The 24,065-nt window shown below is 40.8% G+C and overlaps 1 protein-coding gene across 2 annotated transcripts in view; it reads right to left on the reverse strand.

Moving 5' to 3' along the window:
• Positions 1-1,653: 1,653 nt before the first annotated feature.
• CNKSR3 (CNKSR family member 3) overlaps positions 1,654-24,065 on the reverse strand; it is a 60,365-nt gene continuing 37,953 nt past the window's right edge. The window contains exons 3-13 of one of the 2 annotated variants that reach the window (XM_075707184.1): positions 21,755-21,957; positions 19,886-19,973; positions 16,858-16,899; positions 14,845-14,964; positions 13,007-13,066; positions 10,135-10,203; positions 9,235-9,381; positions 7,306-7,430; positions 4,069-4,277; positions 3,499-3,588; positions 1,654-1,952 (exon numbers count right to left, since the gene is read on the reverse strand). In XM_075707184.1, the coding sequence (XP_075563299.1) occupies positions 1,654-1,952; positions 3,499-3,588; positions 4,069-4,277; positions 7,306-7,430; positions 9,235-9,381; positions 10,135-10,203; positions 13,007-13,066; positions 14,845-14,964; positions 16,858-16,899; positions 19,886-19,973; positions 21,755-21,957 (1,452 nt within the window). Of the gene's footprint in view, positions 1,953-3,486; positions 3,589-4,068; positions 4,278-7,305; positions 7,431-9,234; positions 9,382-10,134; positions 10,204-13,006; positions 13,067-14,844; positions 14,965-16,857; positions 16,900-19,885; positions 19,974-21,754; positions 21,958-24,065 lie in introns of both variants that reach the window. The other variant, XM_075707183.1, reaches the window with a different exon arrangement.

Here is a 24,065-nt window from a genome sequence, read left to right on the forward strand (position 1 = left end):
TGTTTGGCCACATGTCTCATCCAGGCTGCCATCTCGGCAAGCGGAGAAAAGTGGCACAAGACAGACATACTATAATCTGCTTTGATCAGAAAGGTCCAAACCATCCCCCACCTAAATCACCAGTGAGTCACAATCAAACATAATTGAGAACTGAATTTAACACCCTGTCTCTGTGGGGCTGTAGCACAACTTCATGAGCTTGTTGCAGCAGAATGGTCACATCTTCACAGCCAGAATTATGGTATGTTTTTAACACTCATGTTACCACATACGATTCCTGCCCCAGTCCAAAGTGCAAACTAGTATTTAACCTCCCTCTTTCCCCACCAATTGTTAAATATAAATCCACCTTTTCAGCAAGACCAAAGGAGTAAAGGCTGTTGGCAATGTATCATCTACGAAAATAGTTAGTCTTACAATTAGCAGGGCATACAAAAGAGTTTCTTTTTCTTTTCATTTGACTAATCTGTGCCCAGTACCGCAGACAGGAAGGTACAAACTGTATCTGTTTATGTGTAAAAAACATATACAACTATATTTAACATTTAAATTACTTTAAACACCACTGTTTCCATACTAACAATCTTATGTACATTCAGTTTTAAACAATACCTCTTTAATATCCTCTTCTTTTGTTAAACAAGTTTTATTTTCCTCCCAAAATACCCAATGCTACTTTAAAATTCTGGAGGGGAAAAAATTTCAGCTATATAGAAAATAGCAAGATGTCTTACAATTGTAATGTATCATAGCACGTATTTTTCATAAAAACAACACATCATTCAAAAACTGAACCACTGTAAAAGTTCCTGTAAGTCCAACAGGACTGTCTTTAAAAGCTTACTTTGGTTAACAGCAAATCATTCTTAAACAATTAAGGAAAAAATATATCTTCTTTTACCACCTCTACAGATGCATTTCCTTGGCATATTGTAGCAATCCATATATCTTTACAGATGAGCACTGCAGCTGTTCAGTGCTCTTTATTTGTACTGTGATTTCAATAAAATGGATTACGTATCAGGTTGGATTGATTTATAATTAAATTAGTCCAACTTCCTAAGATCTCTGAATAAGAGAACTCTCTTCCTAAGACTTCCTAAGATCTCTGGATATCAGAGAAAGAATGCCAACACTATTACTTCTTCCTCACAAGGTTGATCTCATACAGTACTTGCAACAGCACCACTAAGTTGCATGAAACTGCTGTTTCCCTGCTTATCTTTCCTGGTCAGCAGAGTAACACAACTTTTGCTGAGCTCTACATACTCTGACACCCAGCCAGTCGCACCAGCCTCCAAGCATTCAGACAACTGAAGTGCCACTGGACTTTACAGCAATGCAATGATTTCCTCTGAGTCATTATGCATATTTCAGGTCATGTGTGGCCTCTATATCACTGAAATTTTACTCATTTCCAGGGGAATAAATGCCCTCAGCTTTTGGCCAGGAAGAGGAACTTGATGTTTATCTTTCTTCCCTCCTTGCACTATGAAACCCTCTGATCCATCAAAAATCACAAACAAAAAGGCAAAAAAATAAGATTCTCCAGGAAAAGAACACCGCATTAGTCACTACGCATCAGTTAAGCTGAAAAGCAGAGAAGTCTGACTGATGAGCAAAGGCACTTGGTAACAGTCCTGTGAACAATAGTCAATGAGTCAACAATTTCAGTCTCGTGATCCAACTGACCAGCAGCGAGGGCTCTGTGGAGGAAGATTTTGTGGATGATGTAACAGAGGATTTTTTAGCACCTTCCTCTTGAAAAGGAATTGTTGCACTGTTGTGGAGGTCTGTATTCATAAAACACCTGCTGCCTCGAATATAATCCGTTCCCCTCACTAACTGCTTGTCAGACACTGGCCTTGAGAGGGGATGTTGTGTGGAGGGGCTTTCTTCAATGATTGGGGGTATCCTTTCATTACTGAAGTATCTGCAGAGGACATCTTCACCTGCGCAAACAGGAGGAAGAAACCCAATTATTGCTGACTTCAGAACCCTCCATTACATTTTCTATTTTTATAAAAAGATTCTAGTTACATTTCAAATTACCTAGATTTTGGTTACCTTTCATAACACACCTGGACATAAGCAGCTGTCAAGAGATTTATGGCTTTTTGCATCTTTAGTATTTTTTTTTTTTTAAGCAGCACGAAGAATAACAAAATAAATTCACACACAGAGAGGATACCATTTGACTGTTAAATTCCAGATTCACACACACCAAAACTGCTAGTATAGTCTACCTTCATGCAAATCATTATCATGAGTGAGACCTAACAAACCTTCTTGTAAAGTGTCATTCAAGACGCTGATAGACCAGAGTTGAATCCATGTTTATCTGAATGTAACTCATGACTAACTTTAAAACTACAAATATTACTCTGGACAACAGAAATTAATTTTGCAGATAAAGATATAAGCACTTCCCTGGTTTTGACCATAGATTTGTGATGCTTTCTGTGTTTTCACTCTTCCCTGGCCACCTGACCATGGCAGCTGCTGCTAGAGACATCCTACTGGGCTAGACAGGCCTTTGTTCTGACCCAATACAGCTTACAGACAAGCCTGCAGCACCTAAGTACATTTCAATTGTTAAAAAAAAGCCAACACAAAACCAAAAGCAAAACCAAACAAAACCCGATACACACAAAAACCAGCCTGCCACCTGGTGATTGTTCTCTTAGACTTGTGAGTTAGCTTGTTTCTAATATCTCTCCAGGTTGATGCTTCTTGTTTTCAGCTTCTATTTTTGCATTAAAATAATAGAATTCAGCTTCTGTTTCTGAATCACAGAATCATACATTAGCTTTCATAACCGATTTAAAGAATAACCAAATAGTCATCCTTTCTTATTTCCCACTCTTAACAGGACCCTCAGCCTTTCAGATGCAAAAGGCAGGGAGGGAGAGAAGGGTAGTAGGGGAAGGAAAAAAAGCCACCCAACCTAACTCCCAATGTTATGAGCTTCTGTATTTCTCCTATTGTCACATCTGTAGAATATGTTGTTTTCTAACAGCAGTCACAGAAAAAAGCAACTCCTAAAAGGCCCTACATTTACTTTTGAGAACAAGCTTGCTTCTACAACAGCCTCCATAGTGAGCTAAACAAACAGAAAGACTTATCAAAAAAGCAGTTTTATGATCCATATTAAATGCAGAAAAAAGGGGAAAGAGGTGTGTGTAAGAGCAAAATGGTAAACCTGTGCTATAAAGAGACAAGTACAGACCTGCCCTAGTCATTCTAGCCTACTTTTAATGCTCATAAGAATTCTAAGGCAGGACAATGGAAGTTTGAGCTCCAGCACTGAATAACCTCACAAATTTCACAGCTACCATCTGGCATTCCTGCTAAAACCAACAACTGTCATCTTGGATCAGTTCAGCAATATGCAAACACTGATCCTCCATTCCTAATTTAAATACTTCCATGCAGTTCACCCCAAGGAAATTATGGAGAGGAAGGGAAGAGAAAGAGGGACAAGACCTAAAACCTTGCCTTTTCTCCCTGGTGCTCGTGGCCTAGAGAAGGGTTCTGCAGCTCCTATCCAGCTCCCATCAGCAGGCATTGACAAAGGACGAGGTTTTCCTAAAGGCAACATGGAAGGTTATGACGAATTACATTAAGTTTAGGAAGCCAATTTTTAAATCAGTACTTTTCACAATTAAGCAAAAGGGAGAGATACAGCAATAAGGAGTTAAAATTGCAGAAAAAAATTACCTCAAGATACTTCCACTGGTGAAATATGAGCAAGCAATGCACTGAGATTGAACAGTCACACTCTTGCTCGTTTACAGCAGCAGTGGACGTAATGACCAAAAGTTATCACCAAAACACACAGGGAAATGGCCAACCATAGCAGCAAAGTACAGCTGAATGACATTCATTAAAGAAATAACAGCATTTAAATGAAGTTATTTCAGATGTGGAATTTCATTCACATTCACAATTTGCACAGACTGCCCTTAATATCCATCAAGCCTAATGAGCAGTTTTTTTAACACAAAACATTCCAAACTGACCAGTGTGTTTATCATAACAGCAATAATGAAAGAGGAATGAACTCACCATAGGACTGTGTTTTTTCCCTCATCTTGGCTGGTAGGATATTAGCCTCCACGGGATACCCAGGCAACTGATCCGAATCAGCAATAGTAAACCTTCGCCTTCGACTTTCCTGATCCAGAAAAGAATTGGGAGACTCGGCGCCCTTGGACCCAGGTAGTGGCTGACTGAGTTTGTTGCCTCCTCCATATACAAAACTCCCCTTTTCATCTCTGAAAGGACATTTCACTTCAGTTAGTAGCTTAACAGAGTTTCATACTACAGACATGAGTAGGTTTGAAAGATACTTCTCGCACCCAGTCATGCTCCTGACAACTGGCATCGTGCTGTAAACAAGCTGAAAAAAACTCAAGTTGGATGATGGAAGATGTGATGGTTTAACCCAGCAGGCAGCTAAACACCACACAGCTGTTTGCTCACTCCTCCCCTCCCCAGTGGGATGGGGGAGACAATCAGAAAAAAAAGAAAAAAAATAAAATTCATGGGTTGAGGTAAAGACAGTTTAATAGGGCAGAAAAGGAAGGGAAAACAATAATAATAATAATAATAGAAGAATATAAAAATGATGCATAATGCAATTGCACACCACCCGCTAACTGATGCCCAGTCAGTCCCTGAGCAGCAGTTTCCCCCCAGCCAACTCCCCCCAGTTTATATACTGAGAATGATGTCATATGGTATGGAATATGCCTTTGGCCAGTTTGGGTCAGCTGTCCTGGCTGTGCACCCTCCCAGCTTCTTGCTGGCAGAGCATGAGAAGCTGAAAAAGTCCTTGGCTAGTGTAAAGCACTACTTAGCAACAACTAAAAACATCAGCATGTTATCAACATTATTCTCATACTAAATTCAAAACACAGCACTGTACCAGCTACTAGGAAGGAAAAAAAAAAATTAACTCTATCCCAGCCAAAACCAGGACAGAAGACTTCGTTATGAACATATTTACCAAGGAGAAAAGAAAGCTACCCCCTCATGCTAATTCACTTTTAGTGAGCCAGTAATTTAACACAGAGAAGTTTAGGAGGTACCACCCATGAAAAAGCTTTTGAGAAATGAGACCTTTCTGCCCTGAGGGTATCAAAGCTCCTGATCCACTACCTGTTCAGTACACAGTTGTGACAGAGGAGTGCATACATAGATTTATCCATCTCTATGTAATGACAACACCTACCACCTCCATCTGCAGGACTATGCTTTTCAGTCATTATAAAAGCATAATAACTGCCACTGAATATACATCACTTTCTCTCTCCATCCAAAGGTGAGACCCCCTTGAAAGTTTCCGTAATAAATTCATAGTGTTTATACATATGATTTTGAGCAATTTCTGCAGAAACTCCCTTCCCGGAGCAATCCCTCATTTCAAAGGCCAGGAACAACCATTTTTAGAACAAGTCCTTGTGAGTACTTTTGGAAGAAAAGCTACCCTCCAAGTTAAGATTTGCCTGGGGTTTCTTTTTTCCCCCTCCCTGTACATGCTACAGTCTTATTGCTTGAAGCAACCATCAGCCAAGTCAGGCATAAAAACACACAGCTGACTGTCTAAATGCATAGATACCCCAGTATTCACAACGGCCCCATGGCCCAGTGCATATCACTTTCTCCAGCTCTCCATCAAGAACAATGCTAGAGCTCAGTGAATGGAAGAGAGCTATTTACGGAGATTCAGGGACCGAAAATTGCACAGAAGTGTTACACCACAACCGTATGTACACAGAGAGCTCTCCTACAACACCACCGTGTGGAGACTGTGCCATGGGGAGGGAAACCAGTCACTGCTCTCTGCCTCCCCAGTGTGGGCCAGAGATGATCCATACCAGGAAGGGAAGAGAACAGGATGATGAGGGGCAAAAAAGAAATGACCACACAAACACACCACAGTTTCAAGAGAAGAGCAAAAGATGCAGAGGTGAAATTAAACAGACAAACAGAAAGCAAAAGAACTGCCCTTTCTCCTCCTCCTGGCTGCCACAGCTTCCCACATTTGCTTTCTTTAAAAGTCAAAGTCAAGAAGCTTTCCCCTTTCCACATATCATCCAGGACAAGTTTTACAGCTCACATTGCTACTTCCTTCCTTGCCAACAGCGATTCAGGTCTAAAGGCATCTGAAGCTAGATATAGTTTTGTGGTTCGTTAGGAAAGATAAACAAACTGTGTGCATAATTCACCAATGCTTGAAATATAACAATTTAAAGAAAAGACCAAGGCATTCTAAACTCAGCTGCTAAATCTATATGCTTGCTTTTATGCCAAGATATTTTATTTTGTTTTATTTTAAGAACTGAGCACGCTTAAACATGAAAAACAGGGAGAGAGCAGGTCAAGGTAGGTCCAACTTCAGTAAAGAGACCCTACCTTAGAGAAACCCTCTCCCCCAGCCCTGGTACTACCCCAAAGACTGCAGTAATACAACCTCTGTCTCTGTATCAGGCCTTAAATGACAGTAGGCAAGCTCTCCTCTCATACGAGTCCTGCAGCAAAAGGTCAGAGTTTCTGTGCTGGGCTATCTACATGTAACCTGAAGTGTCAGAACAGGCCAGGAAGCATGCCTTGCCTGAAAACTCTTTTGTCCATCACCTTCCCAGGTCAGCTGGCAAGGTTCTGGCATGAGTCAACACGGACTTGAGAACAAGCAAAAGCTAGCCATACCATACACCCACCCCACCCCCTACCTTTTGTGTACACAGGTCTGCATTTTTATAGTTTACACTGCAGGATAAAAAATAAAGTTGAATGAATTGACTCTCCCTTTCCTTCAGTGGGAACATTCCTGTTTTATACAACTTGCAAGTTTAACAATTTAAGACAAGTTCTTTTCTATGCTAACTCCCACAGCAGTTACTTAACTTGCTAATAAAAAAAAAAATACAAAACAACACATGAAACAGTAGAAAAAGTTACAGACAAAAACGTCTTCTTGTGATGTGCAGTCGGATTTAAACAAAATCAAAAACACAACCCCACAACAAAACTAGGGATGACATCCGTTCATGTTTTGGGAACAACTCTCATCTATGTGGCACACCATAATCTTCTAATAATAAAATCTATTATGATCCTGACAGTTTATGCATTTAAGCATAAGCTTAAGCAATCCTGTGCATCTAAGCAACTAGAAGAAAGTCTGTGAGATCTGCAGTTTCCTCAGACTAATCTGCACAGAGCTCTAACAGCAAGCCAGCTCAGAAACAAGTGTAATAAAGGAGTTTTTTGTTCAGTAGTGCATGTTTATTTGCATACCGAGGAGAATATGGAACAGCTGGTGGAGGTGGTATATACAGATCCAAAATGGCTGGCTTCTCTTTTTTCAGTGAGGTATCCATGGTGCTTTCTGGTGACTGGGTTGAAGTTGGCGTAGGACTGGTCTGAAATGTTAGAAAGCTATCAAACATCTGAACATTGATTTATCATTCACAAAAAGATAATTCGATAATCCATTTCATCCCCTAGTGAACTACTATTTCTGTGCTTAATAAACACATTAAAAAGTCTTAGCATTTACATTTTCTTCCACCCGCAGTTTTGCCTAGCTTTGCAGTCCCTCCTACAGAAATCCTCTCACAGGTAATGCATTGCTCAAGAATATTTTGCTCTTTCCAGTTCTATTTTTCCTGCAAATTCCACAGACAGAAGAAGTGACAGAGACAAAACCCCTTCTTCTATTTTTAGATCCATTAAAAGAATGTAGTTTGTTAAATACAGATATGATCTGCAACACTTACAAAGCCAGCTCATGCTACCCTTATTCCATACAGTCCAATGCCTGGGGCATGGGCAAGAATATGGTAAAGTTCACCATAAATTACATCAAGGGATATATAACTAGGGCAAGGGAAGCAAAGGAAAAATATATTTGGTATTACTCATCAGAGCAAGTTTGCCATTTTGCTCTTTGTGGCTCACTTTTATGTCCCCAGCATCTTGCTAGGCTCCTGTCTGCCTCTAGGAGAACAAAGGCTTGAAGGACCCTTTGAACTTTGTCAGGCAAGAGGACTGCACTCTCCCCTTTTTTTTCAAGGACCTGCCCAGGTTTTCACTCTGGCCACTCAGTTAATGGCACCTCTGCACAAGCATCTGCTTTTTACTGGTCAGTACGCTGGAGCCCAGAACTATCAACAAGCTTCTCCAATCACTCATTCCCCCAAGGAAACGCTGCTTGGCACAGCCTATATCCCAGCTCTTCACACCTTAGCTCTTCACACCGGTAACACAGTCCTTGCTTTGGGTAACCCTGGAAAACTCACAGCGTGGTGGTTTTCTTTCCTTTGGCTCTGATTAAATGACAAGCACAATGCCACAAAGACAAAACACAGGCATTGGTGAAAGGAAGGATGAGAAAGGAGTCAAGTGCACGTCTTCTACCCAGTTTGAGAGAAATCTGCCTGCATCAAGACTTGCGATAGCCACTGGCATTTCACAGGTTGATAAGTTATCCTCACAGCTGTAGGGAGACCTGTGTCAGAACAGGATTAGGAATGGGAACTCTCCCTGGTTTTCTTTATTTCAGGTAATCAGTTTAGATTCAATTAGGTCATTTCCTCCTGTAAGCATTAAGCCCTAAGCTTCCTAATAAAACAAGCCATTCCTCAGCATGGTTATTTAAGAGTTATTAACGTCACTTTCTCTGTCTGCTCATTACCCAATCCGTGAATTGCCCAACAACCAAATCTGATTTAAACAACTAGTTTAAATACCTTCTTGAAAAACACTCACTCTTTCTCACCCTTCACCAGACTAAAAAGAGCACAAATATATGAATAATCTAACTTATTTCAGCAAAAAACCATATTACTCTGCTAAATAGAGGAAGCATTTATTACTCCATGCTGATGAATTCCATATGTATCAGCAGTTCCAGCAGTTTTGCCTCAGATTAAGTTCTCCCAGTGGCACACAGACTGATTAAAATGCTCAACACACCTAGTCCCTTTGTGTATCAAGAGCACATTATCTGGGTTTTAAAAGACAAGAACAAAAAAGAGAAAAAAGAAAAAGGCAAGACATTTTCCCATTTTATCTAGGAACCAGAAGAGGACAGCCATTTCACCTAACTTCCCCTGACCTATACTTAAACATGAGTACCTAGGAGCATTTCTGGTATTTCTCTTTTTCAAGTTGCAACCAAGACATTCCCATCCCAACATTACAGTTGAGCCGGCAGCCTCTCACCTGCACCAAGGGTGGTTTCCAGCGCAGGTTCTTCAGCGGAGCGGGAGTGAAATGGAAGGAGCCAGTAGGACGTTTCTTAAGCAGCAGCCTAACTCCAGCAGGATTCTCTCGTAACTTTGCCACCAGATTTTTTAGTTGCCATCCAACCTGGAAAAGAATAAAGACATATTTTATTTCATATTGCTTTTCTGAAAGCAAACAAACAAGAAAAACCCTAATCCCCCATGTCAAACTGTCTGTTTCAACACAAACCTAAAGAGAGAAAAAGAGATCCAAAAAAGCCAGAATGAAGAAAAAAAACCTGGAAAGCTCCTTTTTTGGAAGGTGGTTCTTTGTTTTGTTTCAAAGAAAGATCTCTACTTAAGCTGTAAATTAAAGACTGAGATATCAAGCAATGCTCTTTATACGTCAGTTCCAGTCCTAGAAGGATGCATGGATGTGCTCAGATTGAGTAACACAGGGATTCACAGTGAACTACTTCTGGCATGTTTCTTTCTCACATTGAAAGGCATTGCTTACCTGTGCTACGCAAAAACATAACCATTTTATCTAAGTTCCCAGATGCAAACAATTTGACAAATACTTGGGGGGGAGGGGTGTGTTAGGCTGTTTTTACTGCATTTCAGTAGATTGTAACAATGCATTTTAAAACAGTCCTTAAATACAACATGAAGTATTTTAATGTGATGCACACAGTATTTAAACATGAAATATTGCATATTTATTTTATCAAAATATTGCAAAGAATAAAATTCGTCTTGAAAACAGAAAGTTAAGCCTCAAAGATTTCAACAGGAAAACACCAGACCCACCTCCTAACCCCATCCACCCAGAACCTGTGGGGAGCGAGCTTTGCAGAGCAAGCATAGGGGAAGGTTGGTAAGGCTGTTTGTTACTAACCACAGTTTGCCGATTAACCTGGATCACTTCATCACCAGCATGAATCTTCTGAGATCGATCAGCAGGGGACTACAAAGAGGAAAACAAGAGGCATGTGCTTCAGTAGGTTTTCTTCCCTCGTATAACGATCCCCACCAAGCTATGTCAAAGGTTGTATCTATAATGAAGAGCATTGCTGCAAATTTTCGCACAGCTAGATCATACATTAGATCTGTTGATGACTTGAGAAATGCAAACAAATTCAACTTGATTTTTTTGTTTGTTTTACTGGGAGAACTACAGGGAAAGGGAGAAGGCATAGCCTACATCTGTCACAGGCCAAATTGTACTTAAGTCATGGCACGGTCTCCACTGTCCTTTTGCCTCCAGTTTGTACTGTAGTTTGAGACAGCAGTGGGAGAGGACTGAAGAGGAGACTTCTGTCCTAACACAGCAACTATCTTAAACTCAGCTTTCAAATAATGTATACTGATTTAAAAAAAAAAAAAAAACAAACCCACACTAAGATTTTGAATGTACAGACCAAAGGACCAAAAACTCTCCAACCCACAAAATAGATCCATTGCACTTTCCCTTTCTGTTTCCTAGTGTAAGAGCTACCAACTTTAACATGAAATTACCTGCCTGCATCATCAAGGTCAACAGATAAAAATACATGCTTGCACACATAAAGTGTGCATAGACAGGTATTTTTCAAATACCTATCTAATAATAATACACCTTAAAATACAATTTTCTTGGAACAAGAACCAAGCACTGGGAACCATTAGTGAGGAACAGCTAAATGTGTCAATATTTATTTAGGTTTACCTACGGCTGGTGCCATGCACCAGCTACTGCTGCAGTTATTAAAAATGGTCTCGCTGCTATAACACACCAACTCTGACCAGCCTTGGCAAGTCCCAGAGTGCACAGGCATACTACATTGGTATATTGCACCCCAGTCACGGGACAATTTCTCCTCCCATTCCCCCCACCACATGAGTAACCACTTGGCAGCAAGCCAGTTCTTCCTAGTGACTCCAGAACTAAGCACTTGGATTAAGGACTCCTTTCTCCTTGTCATCACACCTTCACAGCTCAAGTAACTTTTATGAGAAGGAACTGTAGGAATAAACAGTGCAACAAGGGAAGGAAACATGGGGGAATTTGTGGGAGGCTCCAGCTATCATGACTAACCCCATTTCTTCATTGTCTTCTCGCTTCCTCTGAGAGGAAATGCCTCCGTGGAAGGCTGCGCGCATATATATATGAGTCAACCCAAGATCATGAAAAAATGCTGGGCCAAAGTCAAGTTTGTGAAAAACAAAGGTCATTTCAAGCTGTCCTTTGCGCGATCAACAGCCCGTCTGGGGGAGGGTGGAGGACCCTTGCACAGAGGACTCCTACAACAAGTGCCAGCTAGCACAGCAGACACTGCAATTGCATTGTGAGAACAGAGGAAAGAGCAAAGTTTAGATCTAGGCCAACATGATGCGGGAAGTCACAAGTAGGACGGCACAACTCAGCAATCCTCTTAGCTGACTGCTATCAAATGCATGGATTTCCCCAGTCCTTCCAATGTACAGTACTGTCAATTTTTGGGGTGCAATTCCATTGTATTCCAACACACCAGCTTCTGGGGATAGCTACTAAAATACCATTCCAGACCTAGCAAGAAAATTGAGTTAAGACCCAGCCTGGGTCATCTAAATGATCCCACGCCACCAGAAAAACATAAATTGTTTGCAGATCTCTGTCACTTGTTAAGTTTTGTTGCTCCAAAGGAAAGAGCTTCCCCAAAGGAAGAAACAGAGTTCATAAAAAAGTTGACATTTAGGTCAACACCCAAAGCTATAGAAGCAATACAGCCCCACTCCTGGCCTCCAGAATGAGATCTATATGCACAGGCAGCTTGTCAGCAGTCAACATTACATTCTTTCATATTTGTCGGGTGTTGAAATTGCTGTCAAAGTGGACTTGGTCTCTGTTGCAGATCCTATACAGAATTATGCTGGGGCAATAACATAAAAGCTATACAAGCTTTCCGCTCTCACTCTGAACTGCAAGCACAGATTTCCACCTACTCCTCCCTGGCCCCCGCACTTGGCAGGGGTACAACTAGAACCACTGGTTCTTTCCTATTCACACACACACACACACACAAAGAGGCACTGCTGCAAAAGCCAAGTTCCTCTACTCTTTTCTTTCAGCCACTGCTCCTGCAGAGCAGCATGTCTGACAACACCACAGCATCACCCACCAGCCTTAGCTGCTGGCCAGAGGTCAAATGCAATGACTGCCCGGAAGCTTTTAATAAAGTCTCAGCTACACAGAACTCAGTGTAAGAATAAAACAAGCAACCATCTGCAGCAAAAAATACAGTTGCGTATCATGCCAACCATTTCCTTCCAGCAGACCACTCAAAGTCTTACTTTTTCATAGCCTTTTTACTCTGCAAGGTGATTTTGTCACGGGACAGCTCATTGATTTCGTTGCTCATTACTGAATTTAGCACACTACCACCTGAATGTTCCCATTCGGGGAGATTGCCTTTGCCAGCGGAGAACAAATATGTTCAAGACTTCGTAAAGCAAGATACCATAAGCACTCAGAACAGCAGATACAGTAACTTATTAAAGCAATTATTTTAATGCCAAGTGTTTGAACTAACTCATGTACTTGCAGAAACTGGTTTAATTAGACTAACAGTGAAACACGCAGACACAAAATATTTACAAATTGTGGCTAAACAAATGATGCATCACACAGTATTTAAAGCAGTAATGTCATGAAAGTTCTATGTAAAACAAAAAAGTAGTGAAAAAGTCAAACTAACTTAATCAAAGCTACTATCGGATAGCCTGGGTTAATCTACATTTACTTCACTTACATTTTCTGTAGTTCCAGTAATTACATGCAATCCATCATAAGTTGATTTGATGTACATTCCCTAAATGTAAGTAGAAAATGAAAAACAAGTTTAAAGGCAAAAACCACATATAACTTATCTGATTAAACAACTGTTGGCAACAGACTCAAAACATTATTAAAAACACTTAACAATTCACATATTTTCCCCAGAAAAGTGTGTGGTCTAATATTACAACATTCTAAACCTCTTCACAGATCATTTTTACTGTAATTAATTATAATATTTATAATGATTTAAAACACCTAATATATGGAACGCAATTTAGAAACACTGTCTGGTTGGTAATACCAAACACTGCCGGTTTTGCTGCCTTGTCGGTCTTTGGCCTTGAACAAAACTTTACTTCCTTACTGCCCGGCCTGCACTAAAGAATTACAGGTTTTACTAGATGGCCACCAGCTCTCTCCATACAAAGCACACTTACACAGGTGGGCTACAAATACTGCCCACATGTTCTTTTACAATTTCTCTTGGCAAGTCAATATACAGACTGCCTTGTAGCCATACTACTGACACAAGCAATAAAAGCTCTGGCAGAACTAAGTATTTGTGGTTGTATATTTTAGTGCTGAGTGTGAATGCAAGGACAAACTCAGATGAAGTGGGTGTTGACCATATGAACACCAAATTAAAAATCACCAGCAGGCTATTAACTAATAATGGCATAGATTTCCCCACAAAGGGTGACCAGTACATTGGTTTCATCATTTATGAACAAATACATCTCTACTTTTCCTACCTACATCTGTTGTTAGAAGCACTCACACTGAGCTGTACAGAATTTGATGTTATTCAGGAGTCATAGGTAGCTTATCTGCCCGAAGTTACCACACTTGCTTAGAAGTACAAGGAAAAATAGAAGATTTTTTTTGCTCTTTCCTCTCCAGCCAATTCCATTTCTGGTTTGCCTGTCGGTACCCAATTGTGTGCACCTACCTCCTCATTTCTTACTTAGTCCAAGCTAGGCTGACTCTGCTTCACTGTAGCTTGTGCATTAACAAAGAAGTCCCCATAATTTCAAGAATGTATGACTGATTCAGTCAAATCCAGTGGCCTAGATAAAACTGTGTAGCACAGTAAGATTGTAACGCTTCCTCTAAAAGTGTTCATATCTTCTGCCTTTGGGGCCAGGGGGAGAATACAAATGCACTTAAGAATTTAAATTCCCTCCAACTCATTCTAAGATGTCTGTTCCCCAGCCAGAAAATCCACCAAGGTTTCAACCTCAGTTTCTCATAACCAGCACTCAGCTAAGCAGCATCCAGTGAATGAACTAGATTCAGTAACGTTAGACAGCCACTGAACATTTAAAAGGATTTCTCATATTCTTGCTAACAGCAAACCTCAAAAATCCTCATATTCTTCTCAGTCTTGCTACAAACGCACATAAAAACATGTCTTTCAAAACGCAAACATAATTTCTCATAATCATCTTCTTCCCCCAGTCCCCCCTAGAAAAACAGCTGTTGAAGGTCACCTGCAAAAATAAACCAACTGATTTCACAAGCATCTGTAAATTCCCCAATATCCTGGTTAAGACACTAATCTGCACAAATCTTTACCATCAAAAATTATATTTGTGATCAAACCTGTTAACATGCATACCCATCTCTGGCAACCACTCCAGAACACTGCCTGACAATTAACCTTCAGAGTTCCTCCCCATGCCTCTTTCTGTTCCCCATAGGGTATTACTGGGTTTGAAATATCTTGCTATACATGCGCATATGCAGTGGCTCACCAAGACTACCTATTAAACACTGGGGACATCAGGACACTCCAGAATCTGTTCTTACCAGGCCTTCCCCAGGTTTAATGTTGGTCAAATGAACCTCCTCCAGACACGCACACTGGCTCATCAATGGATCTGTAGTTGATCGGATGGCTTTATCGCAAATGCCATTTAAAGTCTTGGCCTACAATGAGAACATACAAAAAACAGTTAAAAAATTTCTCTCCTGGCTTCTTCCTCTTTCAGTTTTCAAAAATGGAAAGGAAATGAGTTCTAAACTTTGGTCCACTAATAACGCATAGTTAAGAATCACCTAAGCAGAAGATTAATTTGTACAGATCTGTTCTACAGCACATTTACCTTCTTACTGCAACCTAGTACAAACAAGGTATTTCCATTACTGCCAATCTCATCATTGCTAACAGATGCCAACACATCCTCTGTTTAAAAAAATAAACACAAAATATAGCAAAAAATTGGGTTGGGGTTTGTTTGCTTTAACCAAAATATAACCCATTAAAATACTGAAACATTTTGATGATTCCTTGTGAGAAAAATTGACAATTTTTCATATTGTTCTTTATTTCTGCTATGAGAATAAAATTGGCCATGTGTCAGAAAAAGTGAGGTGCTGGCCACTAACTTATCTGCACAAAGCTTTACAGTATAAGGTAGGGCATCTAGCACTTCAGCATTTCAGCATTACTTCTCTTCACCATGCCTCTGAACTGACCTCTTCTGGAATGCTTTATGCAGGCAAGGTTCATATTTCCTTTTGACCAAAACATAACTGATCCTAAGCTAACATTATAACTAAAGGCAAATTCTGACCTTGCGTGTGTGTCAGTAAAGTCAGAGGTAGAACAGCTTTGTATTGTAGAACTTTTAACTAGCAGAATGGCTAATTAATCAGAAGAAGAAAAAATCATAGTCTAAAAGTCTGTGCCCTCCCTACACTCACAAATTTCATTAATGCCCCACAGTGTGTTTTGGGTCTTGATGTTAACTGAAGCAATGCTGAAACTCGAAGTAGGTTACAAAAGCTTGAAGAAGAGGGGAGGGAGGATTAGGACGCTGTACAGCAGTTAGTTATACACAATTTGGGAACCAGCAAGGTAAGCCACCTTTCACAAGGGGTTTGAATCCTTCAGTCAAAGTAGACATATGTAATTACAGAACAGGGGGAGCCATCTCATAGGAAGACATTGGTCTGGATTACAGTGGTCCTTGGAAACAATAGTTCCAATGTTTTTTGTTTTGTTTTACACCAGATTTACAGAGCAGCAATAATATAAATCAAAACAATGCTTAAGTGTGAATGCGAGGAACTGCTTAAACAAGGGAGCTCCAAACAACAATACCTACTTCCAGAGTGGGTGTGCACAAATGGAAAAAGAAAGATGCAAACCACTCCCTTTTACGTGGTCTCATTATTTATAGACAAAATTATTTTTAGTTATTGTGCTACTAAATTCCTAAGCATCTATGAGCCAGCGGAAGACCTTATCAAAGAGTACAGCCTGGTTCATGTCAAAAGCAGGAAGCAATGATTAACTGTTACAAAATACAAAAAGCATTCCATTACACTCCTCCTTTGGTCAGAAAGCTGCTTCAAACAATCCTGAAAACTCAAGCTCAAGTACAGAGACCAAACCTCAGTCCTGTGGCTGGGCAGTTCTTTTACATGAAAAAGCTTAATAAGGCATAGTGTCTGCTTATTAAGGCACTAAATGCACATCACAGGCATAATTGGTTTATTTAGCCTACGATGATTGTACAGTACTACCCCTCCCTTGAAAATCTGAGGTCTAAATCCTCTTGAAAAAATAGCTGCGCAATGAAACTTTAGGGAATACTTAACTCCATGCTATTACGCACACTATCTGTCTGTTCAGATTTCATTGATTTCCTCTACAGTAAGGAATATTCACGAAATGGCCCATAACAATGTTTACTTGCATGATATGCTTGTCTGTGTGCGATTGGAAAGCTGTTGTCAGTACAGTCAGCATAGAAGCCACCAAACTAAATGTGAGTGAATGCAGGCAGCTGAGTTTCAGCAGAAACATATACTTACTACAGTCTGAACTTTATCTTCCATGTCAGCCACAGTGCAGTCCTAAAAACAAAACAAAAGCCCTATATTAACCAATAAACATGTAAACACATAATCTCTGAAAACTCTGCAAAATTATCACTTTAACCTCGAACTGAAATAGAGTTATTCATGCTGCAGGGATTAATCAGATTAGTTTCACCCAGTAGGGCTCAAATGTACTGTTAAACAACTATTTTCTGGCCCTGGTAGAAAGCAATAATAAACCTTGAAAACTAAGAGAACATGGGATTCAATTACAGCAGCAGGCTTTTCCAGAAAAGCAGAACCCTGCACAATAGAACTAGACTCTCAGAAGGCCAGGCACATGAGCTTGCCTTACACTGATAAACCCCAACTCGGGTGCTCCTCTGTCCCAGGCATCAAAATGGATCTAAAACATATTGTTAAGAACAGAATGAAAAGTGATCTTTTTAAAAATATGCTATCGATGACGTTCCTGAGGGCCAGAGGACTGCTCACAAAGCATTATTTACACAGACCAGGTACAAAGTCTTTGAACTGAAACAAGTTCATGTAACAAACTACAGAAGTCGTCATTGTTTTCTGCAAGAAGAGCTGAACTAGAGAATGGTATTAGATTCTCAGATTAAAAAGTTAAAACAGCTAGTAAATAATGGAACGAGATTTACAATATCTATAAGGAGAAAAACCCCAAACCCCAAGCATTTAAACAAGCTTAAATTCCAAGATATTTGCCCTTGACATCTCAACCTGCGTAACTACCACACAATGCCCAAGAGATGCATCCAGGAGCTGTGAATTGAAGCTGTTCCATATTTCTGATCATCTTCAACACTTCTTCTGTTCCTTCCTACCTCTGTTCTGTGCTTTTAAATACAGAAATAAAATTAAAAAAAAAAAACCCCAACCACCAAGCAAGAACAAAACCAACATACAGTTCTCCAGATACGGACACGCCAGGGATATATAAAACAGCTCTGCTATGTTCTGTTTTACGTTTTCATAATAAGTCTTAACACCCTGTTACCTTTGTAATGACCACCAAGGAGTGAGGTCACACTTTTTACATTCTTTCAAAAGCTTCAAGACACTACTACAAAAGTTGGGACTCCATTGTTGTGCATCAGCATAATTTTTCTCTACCAAATACATCTGCATGAATCAATAGTGAATGTCACCTATCATCATGCAGCCCAGCTGCTCAATATTGCAAAGTCCTTCTGCTCCTCTTCATTTCTGTTTCCACTGATTATTTTAACCTTAAAGTTTTCCATAAAACTTTAAGAAACAGTGGAGTAAACTCTGTTCCTTGTATCTATATAGCTGTCATTAAAGTCAACTGGAATCTTACTGCATTCCTGCCTTGCCTTATTACTCACCCACTTTTACACATCATTTGTGATTATGCAGAGCATCATCGGTTCCATGAGAGCCACACTGGTCTCTTCTCCACTGTGAGAACTGACCATTTATTCCTACACTTTATGCCCTAATAATAAATACTTTTGAAGTCTAAAAACTCACCTAAAGATTTTTCAATTGTATCTCTCTTTTCCACATCAGTGGCCTCCTTCAGACCACTCTAATGCATCTGCAGTGTCCCAGTACAAAATAGTGTTAATTCTCCCCCCATTAATGCTTTATCTCATACACACCAATCCCATTCTTTATTATAGCTCATATCAAATTGGCAGAGAAGTACTCTTGACACTTTTTAAAAGGCTAGGGTTATATTTGCCAACTTCCATTCCCCTGCCATCAAAGGCTGATTTAACTGACAGATCAGATACCGTTTTTAGTAGTTTTATTAACACAGTTCAGCAATCTCCTATCTCAGTTCCTGTAGCAGTCTTGGGTGAACACCATCTGCTGCTAGAAATGCTTACTGTTCTACTTCACAATCTGCAAATCTGTAGCTGTAGATCACCGACTTTCTGCAATTGCACACACAGTGCCCAAACAAGAAGGGCATTCAACAGCAACCCAAACTTGTGCACCTTTGAACTTACAATATCCAGACACTATTCTTTCACAGCGATCCAACTGATGTAACTGGGTGTCATCACAGCTTGACAACTCATAGGATGTTTCTGTCCTTTGACATCATCCCCTCAAAACGGGAGAGAATCACCCATGTCACAGGACATGGTCCTTCAGAGTTCAAACAACATACGGCCACAGACTAACAGCTACGAGCAAGTTTGGCAGGAACCAAAGCATGCACACAGTGCTTCACAGCCAAAGTAATGTCACACTGTCAGAACAGTTTCAAAGACATGCAGTATTATTCAGGGAGCAAAATGGCATCATTTGCCAAGATTGCCAGAACTGCTACATGTTGATGATCTTAAAGGTCTTTTCCAACCTGAACAATTATATGATTCTATGTTCTTTTAGCTATTACCAATACAAGTGCTCATCACACAGCTGATAAATGCAAAGTTTTGCAACAAAACAGTGTGGTCTCACAGTACTGGCAGAGGAAGCCTGGCTAGCAGGATTTGTATCATAAAGGTGGCAGCTCCTTCCATTACATGCAGCAGTTCCCATCTGGTGGCTAAAACACTCTGTATGGGACAAGACCTAAGGAGTCTGCAAGCACGGGTATAATAACCAATGGAGTTGTATTTTTTACTTTAGAGTTAGCACTGATAACTGTTTTTCAACATGTTTGGAACTTGAAAATCTTCAAATGCAGCCCAACTATTTCAAAAACTAACCCTCCTTCCATTAAAGCTCAAGAAAATACAAGTAGCCTTTAAACCACAGTCACTTAAGATACAGCCAGCCATAGCAAAATTGGAAATTGGGGGGGGGGGGGGGGGGGACGACACGACACGACACAGGACATCTCAGAAAAATGGACAACTGAAGCTGACCTTCATGGACCTTCAAAGTTTTGAGTAAGCTCTCATTTCCGGATCTGCCTTCCAATTAGCACTCTGCACACAGTGAGCACATAACTTCCCCAAACACCCCACTTCCTTCCCTTTTGGAAAGCAAAGAGGAAAAGAAATCAGCTGACCTTCTGAACAGTAGTAGTAAGATCCAAGCAGAGCTGAATGATTCTGTTCTTCATTGATGAAAAGTCAGCAATACCTGTAAATGGGGTCCTGCAACAAGAGAAAGTTCCCCTTAGATCAAAGGGACCAGTCTTCTCCCATGCCACCTTATCAGTGAGGAACAGCATGTGAGAGCAAGAGCTGTAACTCTGACATCCACATAAGCGTGAGATATTCCCGACTTCATAGTCCTGCTCTGTCCTTGCACCAAAACTGGTGAATATCTAGCCCTGTGGTAAGGGAGACATTATTGCGACCTTCCAATACTTAAAGAGGGCCTACAGGAAAGACGGGGAGAATCTTTTTAATAAGGCCTGTTGTGACAGGACAAGGAATAACAGATTTAAACTAAAGAAGAATAGATTTAGACTAGACATTAGAAAGAAGTTTTTTACAATGAGGGTGGTCAAGCACTGGAACAGGTTGCCCAGAGAGGTGGTAGAAGCCCCATCCCTGGCAACATTCAAGGTCAGGTTGGACAGGGCTCTGAGCAACCTGATCTAGCTAAAGCTGTCCCTGCTCGCTGCAGGGGGGTTGGGCTAGATGACCTCTAAAGGTCCCCTCCAACCCAAAGCATTCTATGATTCTATGAAGAAATGCTGCATGCATGACTCAGCTGCATGCTGAAGTCAGATCACACTGACTGTGTTGTAAAAGTCACACCCTTGCGTTTGCCAGTGAGTGGATTTCCAACTTCCAAGTCTTTGATTACTAAACTCAGACTGGAGAGGGCGAAAAAAAAAAAATTCTCTAAAAGAAGAAAAATAGATTTTCACATTTTACACACCGAGGTGCAGCAAGGCTCAATCTTAGAGAAGACTCATTATAGGTAGGGCAGCTTTAGAGCCTATCGAGTCTCACCTCAGACCCTCCAGACAGCTGAAAGAGCTAGAAGCAGGGTCGAGAAGTAACCCCAGCAAGTTTGGAAACAGACAAGCCAGCCATCTTGCTGACAGTGAGTTGCAGAAGAAATTTAGGGCGAGCTGCCAGCAACAGGGCAAGAGGACAGGACCAGGTGAGAGGCACGAGCTGTTAATGTCACTGCCTGGACACAGAATTGACTCCTTGATGGAGAGCAGGGACACTGAAGGATAAAAGCACTCCTTGCTACCGGTCCCCAGGCAGCTCTCCTCCTAACCTTCCTTCACAGGAAAGCTGGCAAGGGGCTTGAGAATTTACGTTCATCTGTTATCATGGACAGCATCCCTGCCAGCACCCAGCCAGTTCTGTTGCCTGTTTGCTTCCGCTGCAGCTGCCACAAAACAACCCTGGCTCTTGCCGGGGGGGGGCGGGGAGACAAAAACAAAACAAACAAAAAAAAAAACCCAAAACACAAAACCAAAAAACCACAACCCACCCAAAAACCCCAAAATCACCAGGAAAAAAAAAAAAAAAAACCCCAAAAAAAAAACAGGCAGAGAGAGTGTCTCTCTCCCACTGCTCAGTTTTCAAATCACAGACCTAAGGCCACGATTTCAGCAGAAAATTAAAAATTCTTTTAGAAAGGGACCTGCCAATGACAAGTAATTTAGAAGGTGGAAAGGGGAGAGGAGGAAGTCACATGTATGAGAAACTGACCTGAACAGGAAGACTCCCACTTTTAAAAATACTAGTTTGGATACAATGGTAATGGTTTCACTGGTTTTAGCAACAGTGGAAGCCCAAGAGTAGATACCCTAGATTAAATTTGGCCACTAGAGGCCTTCTGGCAACACCAAAAACGAGGTGAGCGAGATCAAGAAGATCTTTACACCCAAGCATCTAGAAGTTGCCCTACAAGGAGAAGCAATTCATTGTAGCAGTAAATTAAAATATAAATATTTTATTCTTACCTGTCCAACCATGCAAGCAAGGCTTTAGCAGCACCAATAAGCTCTACTACAGAAGTAAGGAATTCATTGGGGGGCTTGCGAGAGGTATTTCCATCGTAATTTGAACTTTTCCTACGGCTGCTGATGTAATTTTGCAGATTGTTGGATGATGCTCGCAGCTTGAGAACCAGGTTCTTCATATTGTCTGTTTCAAGCCCATAGTTCTGCAAGGAATATTATTAAGCTTGATAAATCTCCCTATTGAGTCCTCCTATTTATTATACCACAAGTTACAAACTCATATGGAATGAAAGGTCTTTTTTCTTTTTTCTGGCAAAAATGCCTTCTAAGATTTGTTCTACACTACAGCTGCTAAAGAATACTTTTGTGGGTACCAAACCCCCTCAGTTTCTGGCATTAATGAGATTTGAGGACATTTTTCAACCAGAATGAAGTCCCAATGTCCTCTCAGATGTTATTTACCTTTAAAATGTAGTTGGAGTAACAGGATTGTTGTTTTTGTTAAAAGAAAGCAAATGCTGTTTTTTCTTAAAATGTTTTCTATACTGTGGTACATAAACACTGAAGTAACATTTCATTCACAACTAAGATAAGTTTACTCGGGCAAGAAATAAAAACATCAACAGGAAGCAAATGTAATTTCACAGTCAAAAGCTGGAATAAATATTTGGATCACAAGCTTTCAGTAACAGTGCTCCTTGATTACAGCAGTGCACTTATTTGCAAGTTTGAGGACTGCATTAACACTATACATAGTAATTAAAACCATTCTTAGACATTGCATTTTTCATTGAACAGCTTCTTTATAAAAATTTTTGAAACTTAAAAAAAAAAATCTGTAAGTCCTACCTGTAACTTCAACTTTATAAATTCAAATACAAACAAATCATGCTCTGTAAGATTAAAACCCCATTGGTTTTAAGCAACATATTGATCATCTCATTCCAAACACATCAGAAATGCTATACTATATCTGTTCTGAAGGCAACTCAATTTTGTAATCAAGATTTTCTTCTTTTTGCTGTCAGTGTGCAAATGTGTGAATTACGCAGCAATATGTTGCTGAGTGTCTTTGCTTTTGAGTTATCCCACCTTGCAAAACTTCTGTGGGCACCTTCTGGAAGTTAAGTCCCAGGCAATGCTTAGCTCTTTTAGAGTGAAAACTCCTACTTTTCATTAAAAAAAAAAAAAAAAAACCCACCAAAAAACCCTGCCTTTCTTCTATTCTCTTGCTGCTGCAGATTCTTGCTATGAACCTCCAAGTTCCATAGTTTAGTCAGCTATACTATGTACTCCTTCTCTTTTCCCCCCTCAAAAAACTGAAGCAACTAAAGTAAATCTTAATTCCATTCAATTCCAAGTTTCCCAGGGGTGCCCAGTGCCTCCACTCAGGATCACAGCATCACCCAGGCTGGAGGGGAGCTCAGGTGGTCAGTCCAACCTCCTGGTCACGGCAGGCTCAGCTGTGAGCTCAGGCCAGCTTGTTCAGGGCTTTATCCAGTCAGGTCTTGAAAACCTTCAAGAACAGAGACTACAGAACCTTTCTGGGCAATGTGATCCACAACCTGACTGTCCTCAGGGTGAGAAACTGTTTCCTTATACTCAGCCTGAACCTCTCATTTCAACTTCTGCCCAAAGTCTCTTATCCTCCCACCATGCATCACCATGAACAGCCCAGCTCTGTCATCCTGCCAACCATATTCCCCTGCGCTGTAGATGCTGCAGGTCTGCTGTTAGGCCCCCCTAAAGCTGTGTCTTGCCCAGGCTGAAGAAGTCCCAGTCCCTCAGCCTCTCCTCACGGGTGAGTACTCCAGCCCTGACCAACCAGGTAGCCCTCCACTGAGCTTGCTCTGGTTTATCCACATCTTTCCTGTGCTTGGGGGCATATGTAGACTAATGACTGCTGAGTAAAAGGGCGATAATCACTTCCCTCCCTCTCCTGCCCATGCTCCCGTTAATGCAGCCCAGGATGCTGCTGACTTCCTCCCTGCCAGGGCACACTGCTGGCTTGTGGCTCCATTCCCTCCACAATCAAGCATCCATAAAGCAGGCTGGAATATATTAGATCGAGGCATTCACAGAAGACAAAACAGAACCTTTGCCCCAAAGAAACCCACCAGTGTAAGGACTCAGCTACCTTTAAAATAAATACCTACCACCTCCTATGGATAAGATCCCAGTGGGTGTAAGTTACACAAGTGCCTCCCTCCTCCCCCTGAGGGCTCTTGGCAAGGAAGTACCCTCAAAGTGCAGCCAGGAGTAGGGGTTGAGAGGATATATCCAATTAAAAAAATGCCACTGTTGCAACAGC

Source organism: Pelecanus crispus, chromosome 3 (assembly GCF_030463565.1).
Source record: "Pelecanus crispus isolate bPelCri1 chromosome 3, bPelCri1.pri, whole genome shotgun sequence".
In the NCBI taxonomy this organism is placed as follows: Eukaryota; Metazoa; Chordata; class Aves; order Pelecaniformes; family Pelecanidae; genus Pelecanus; species Pelecanus crispus.